We start from the raw sequence: 5,862 nt of genomic DNA, 5'->3' as shown, positions 1-5,862 counted from the left end.
CTGAGGAATTCCCAAAAAACACGGTCTGGCGTTTAGATTGTGTTGTGTTATGGTTTTTGGTTATCTTCTTAAGGTGTGTGTTTCGAGGTTTTATCCTTTGAATGGATGAGTGGTGGCTTTCTTGCCTTTTTTATGGTTATGTGTGTGTGTGCTCTATTAAGAACATTTAAGTTCCTTTTTTATGCCCATTTAACCAAAGTTCCATTCTTATTGGCAAATGACACGCAATCGCTTGGCATTCGATAACTCTGGCCGCTCACGTGGGAAAATTGAAACAATTAATTTATCCTCCAAACTTGATCGGACACACTCTGGCATATCTTCTTCCTTTCCTTTTGCCAGAGAACTGGTGGCAAAGGAGGTGACCAGTTTTAGCACCTTCTTGGATATGGGTGTGTGCGTGGGAAGATTGCAGTTTAACGCCAACGTAAACTAGTCAGGGATTTAGATACGCTCCATACGCTCCATGCTAAGCTATGAGGTCTTAAAATTTATGATGCACTTTCCATTCTCCTGGGAAAAAAGTAAAAGTTTACCACGAAGATAGAAGGTATTGCATGGCTGTGTGTTCCTTAGGAAGATGGAGGTGATGTTGTTCAAGCATATTGGCTTGCCGCAAGGCTAATTTATATTGCAAATCAAGAATAGCTGGATATCTTCATTAATTTGCAATTTTATCTTAGAATATGGAAACTGGATTTGATTCTAACCAAAGGTTTGGCAAAGTATAAAAGCTTCCACTGATCTTCAGCGAAGATCAGTTGTCTATTTGAAATCGTTGAAAATGGTGATACGCGTGTACTGTTTAATCCTGGTGTTAAGTGGAATTGTGTTTGCTATTGGTGATTCAGAGGAAGATATACCCATTGGCAGTGACAAGGAACTCTCGGATTTGGTTATAACTACAGCCTTGGGTAAAATTCGTGGAACACTTCTGACCTCCCAAAGAGGAAGGAATTTCTATGCTTTTCGTGGAATACGCTATGCCAAGCCACCAGTGGGAGAGTTACGTTTCAAACCCCCGGAACCCATAGATCAATGGTTTGACATATTTGATGCCACCTTCGATGGACCTATGTGCCCCCAACCTGGTTTGAATAGCCTGGATGTCTCCGAAGATTGTCTACGTTTGAATATCTATTCGCGTGACTTGCCCTCGGAATCCAATCCAAATCCCAAGAAACCAGTCATTGTCTTCATACATCCTGGTGGCTTTTATTCTCTTTCGGGTCAGAGTAAAAATTTTGCTGGTCCTCAATATTTTATGGATCGTAGTGTGGTTTTGGTTACATTTAATTATCGTTTGGCCTCGTTGGGTTTCCTTAGTACGGGCACCAAAGAAGCTCCTGGCAATTTGGGTTTAAAGGATCAAGTTGCTCTATTGAGATGGTTGAAATTATTGATAGCCCGTTTTGGAGGGGATCCCAATAACATAACACTCTTGGGCTATGGAGCTGGAGCTATGAGTGTTACTCTACATATGGTTTCGCCCATGTCAAAGAATCTCTTTCATAAGGCCATCATAATGAGTGGATCGGCTACTGGGCAATGGGAATTGCCTGAAGATCAATTGTATTTGGCAGAACGTCAAGCGAATCTTTTGAAATGTCCTGTGGCGAATATTACAGAAATGGTAGATTGCATGAAGCATGTAAGTATGATTTGTAGAAGAGGATATGGAAGGAATGTCAGCATCAAATGTTGATTATTGGGCCAGAGAGTCCACATAAATACGAGAAGAAATTTTAGCCCCTCTGAGGTTTGTTCTGGTAGCTAGATGCTAAACCTATTAACTGTTTCCCCATTCCAGAAACATTACCTTGAATATGCCAATACTCTTAATCAAATGTTTGAATTTGGCCGCAACAATCCTTTGGTCTTATGGAAGCCTGTATTGGAGAAAGATTTCGGGCAAGAACGTTTTCTCATTGAAGATCCTGTGCGCTCTTATCAAAATGGAGATTTTATGAAAATACCTGTAATGACGGGTATGACCAAGGATGAGTTTGTGGGACCAGCATTGTGTAAGACTAGAAAGAAATTTATTTTAATAATTTATTCATTACTAAAAATAATGATAATTTATAGCTCTTTTGGAGAACCCAGACTGGTTGAAGCTCTTTAGGGAAAATTTCGAAATGATTGCTCCCATATGTTTCATGTACAATAGTAGCAGCCCAAGATCAGCGACTATAAGTCGTGAGCTATGGTCGTATTATTTTGGTAATAATACCCTAAGTTTACCAGAATCTTTGGAGAACCTTACCCAACTCTATTCAGATGCCTTAACTGGATTTTCAATACATCGATTTGTACATTTGGCAGCCCGTTCTACAAAAGTGTACTATTACCGTTTTAGTTATCAAGGTCAAAGGAGTCATATCAATTATCCGGAAAATGGTCCCTATGGTAATGGTGGTATTTTGAAATTTAACTAAATCTGTTTCAGTGTGGAAACAATTTTTTCAAAGCAATTGTCCGTTCAAGTTCTAGTGGGAATATAGAATCCTAATTCCGGGAGAAATTGTAATTTATTTACATAGAAAAAAATGTCACCAAAATATTTCCAATTACAATTTTAAATGAATTTTCAAAAATATTCAATTAAAAATTTAATCGATTCAACAATTAATTAAAACAAAAATCAATCATAAAAATTAATAGCAACAATTAATTTTAATTTTAATTTTTCAATTGACTTTGGCGATTGATATCATTTCTGGGATTGAAGATATTTCAATAAAAAATTTATTGGATCAATTAATTACGTGATTGAATTCAAAATTAATTTTTTGGTTTATTCATATTTGTCATAGTTTATCACCAAAATTGAAGCAGATTTTATAGGAATTGCTTTAGTTATATTTTGCATCTCTCATTTATCGATTTTATTTATATCCTTAAGGTGTGGTTCATCATGACGACCTAATGTATTTGTTTGTGGAACCCTCGGTTAGTCGAATGTTTACTGAAGATGATGATGAGTCTGCCATGGTCAATATATTCACCAGAATGTTAAGTGCTTTTGCCTATAAAGGGTAAGTATTGGATCTAAATAAAAGTTTCTACACATAAAGAAAATTTCATTAAAATTATAGGCATCGTTTTAATGACATAAATAATTAAGAGAATGAAAGTTTTCATTTTTATTATGAAATGATTCATGAAAGTATAGAAAAATCATTATAATAACGAACATGTTCATTATATTTATGAAATTCTTTCGTTGACTCACTTTTAATAAAAAATTTCATTAATACTACGAAGCTTTTTCTGCCATAGTAAAATTTCGTGGTAAAATCATATGAAATTTAAAAAGAAAGTATTTTTACTGTATTTTGTAAAATTTTGTACAATCTAGAATATATTTAATTCAAATTGCATTTTTGTATAATATTTCATTTTTGCTATAATTAAACCTAAATTCTCACCTTTACCTTTGAACAGAGATCCCAACAAACCTAGTGACAAATATTTGAGTAACATACGTTGGCGACCATTTAGCTTCAAGAAACAATATTATCTGGATATCGGAGATGAGTTGATCATGCGCAATGGCTTGAATGTAGAACGTTATGATTTATGGAAACGTTTGTTCCCTCTAAACTGGAGACGTCAAAGTAAACATGATGTAAACGATAATGATTATGAATAAAATATGAAATAAAATAATATTGTCATAAAATTCCTTAACTAATATAATTATATGAATATTTTATTTAATTAAATAATACTAACGCCCATTTTCTATAGAAAATTTTGTTAAAATTTTATTTCTATTGAAAATTTTATTTCCTTAGGAAATTTTATCCAAATTTTATTTCTATAGAAAATTTGAGCAAAATTTCATTTCTGTAGAAAATTTTGTCCAAATTTTATTTCTATAGAAAATTTTGTCAAAATTTTATTTCTATTGAAAATTTTGGCAAAATTTTATTTCTAAAGAACATTTTGTCTAAATTTTATTTCTATAGAAAATTTTGTCAAAATTTTATTTCTATTGAAAATTTTTGTCAAAATTTTATTTCTAAAGAAAATTTTGTCTAAATTTTATTTCGATAGAAAATTTTGTCAAAACTTTAAATCTATAGGAAATTTTGTCAACATTTCATTTCTATGGAAAATTTTGGCAAATTTTATTTCCATAGAAAATTTTTAGCAAAATTTTATTTCTATAGAAAATGTTCGCAAAATTTTATTTCTATAGAAAATTTTTAGCAAAATTTTGTTTTTATAGAAACTTTTTCGCAAAATTTTATTTCTATAAAAAATTTTTCGCAAAATTTCTATAGAAAATTTTGTCAACATTTCATTTCATTCGTTTTGTTTTGTTATTATTGGTTTTGTTCTTTAAGCATTGTTGTTGTTTTGTCAAATAAAATTTTGCCAAAATTTTCTATAGAAATAAAATGTTGTTGTTTTTTGATTTCAGCTTAAAACCATGCATTGACTAAACTACAAGTGATAAATTCTTTTCCTCTGTAGGTTAAACTATACTTGTAGTTTAGTCAATGCATGGTTTTAAGCTGAAATCAAAAAACAACAACATTTTATTTCTATAGAAAATTTTGGCAAAATTTTATTTCTATAGACAATATTGTCAAAATTTTGTCAAAAGTTTATTTCTATAGAAAATTTTGTTAAAATTTTTATTTCTATAGAAAATTTTGTCAACATTTTATTTCCATAGAAAATTTCGGCAAAATTTTATTTCTATAGACAAATTTGTCGGATTTTTGTGTCTATAGAAAATTTTGTTAAGATTTTATTTCTATAGAAAATTGTATTTCTATAGAAAATGTTGTCATAATTTTATTTCCATAGAAAAAATTTTGTCAAAGTTTTATTTCTATAGAAAATTTTCTCAAAATTTTATTCCTATGGACAATTTTGCCAAATTTTATTTCCATAGAAAATTTTAGCAAAGTTTTATTTCTTTAGAAAATTTTGTTCAAATATTATTTTTATAGAAAATTTTGTCATAGTTTTATTTCTATAGAAAATTTTGTTAAAATTTTATTTCTATAAAAAATTTTTGTCAGAATTTTATTGCTATAGAAAATATTGTCAAAATTTTATTTCTATAGAAGATATTGTCAAAATGTTATTTCTATAGAAAATGTTGTCAATATTTTATTTCTATAGAAATTTTTTTTTAAATTTTATTTCTATAGAATATATTGTGAAAATTTTATTTCTATAGAAAATGTTGTCAAAGTTATATTTCTATAGAAAATTTTGTCAAAATTTTATTTCTATAGAATATTTTGTCAAAATTTTGTTTCTTTAGAAAAAATTCCCAAAATTTTATTCCTATGGACAATTTTGCCAAATTTTATTTCCATAGAAAATTTTGGCAAAATTTTATTTCTAAAGAACAGTTTGTCTAAATTTTATTTCGATAGAAAATTTTGTCAAAATTTTATTTCTATAGAAAACTTTGTCAAATTTCATATCCATATTATTTCCATAATTTTATTTCTATTGAAAATTTTTCGCAAAATTTTATTTCTATGGAAAATTTTGTCAAAATTTTATTTCTGTAGACAATGTTGTCAAAATTGTATTTCTATAGAAATGTTTCGCAAAATTTTATTTCTATGGAAAATTTTGTCAAAATTTTATTTCTATAGAAAAATTTTAGTAAAATTTTATTTCTATAGAAAATTTGACCAAATTTTATTTGTATAGAAAATTTTGTCAAAATTTTATTTCTATAGAAAATTTTGTCAAAATTTTATTTCCATAGAAAATTTTGTTCACATTTTATTTCTATAGAAAATTTTATCAAAATTTTATTTTTATAGAAAATTTTTGTCAGAATTTTATTGCTATAGAAAATTTTGTCAAAATTTTATTTCT

At 28.8% G+C, this 5,862-nt stretch overlaps 1 protein-coding gene across 1 annotated transcript; it reads left to right on the top strand.

Moving 5' to 3' along the window:
* Positions 1-765: 765 nt before the first annotated feature.
* On the top strand, positions 766-3,702 carry LOC142226664 (juvenile hormone esterase). Its single transcript, XM_075296774.1, has 5 exons — positions 766-1,651; positions 1,811-2,024; positions 2,089-2,409; positions 2,906-3,038; positions 3,448-3,702. The coding sequence occupies exons 1-5, from the start codon at positions 785-787 to the stop codon at positions 3,653-3,655; spliced, it is 1,743 nt and encodes a 580-aa protein (XP_075152889.1). The 5' UTR covers positions 766-784; the 3' UTR covers positions 3,656-3,702.
* Positions 3,703-5,862: the final 2,160 nt, after the last annotated feature.

This window comes from Haematobia irritans, chromosome 2 (genome assembly GCF_050003625.1).
Source record: "Haematobia irritans isolate KBUSLIRL chromosome 2, ASM5000362v1, whole genome shotgun sequence".
Lineage (NCBI taxonomy): Eukaryota > Metazoa > Arthropoda > Insecta > Diptera > Muscidae > Haematobia > Haematobia irritans.
This window is presented reverse-complemented; position numbering and strand designations above follow the sequence as displayed.

Bases quoted from the DNA above. Each gene is read 5' to 3' on its own strand.
- LOC142226664 (XM_075296774.1), top strand. From the start codon at position 785: ATGGTGATACGCGTGTACTGTTTAATCCTGGTGTTAAGTGGAATTGTG. The intron at 2,410-2,905 runs GTAATGGTGGTA...TATATCCTTAAG, and splicing joins TCCGGAAAATGGTCCCTATG to GTGTGGTTCATCATGACGAC. The intron at 3,039-3,447 runs GTAAGTATTGGA...ACCTTTGAACAG, and splicing joins AGTGCTTTTGCCTATAAAGG to AGATCCCAACAAACCTAGTG.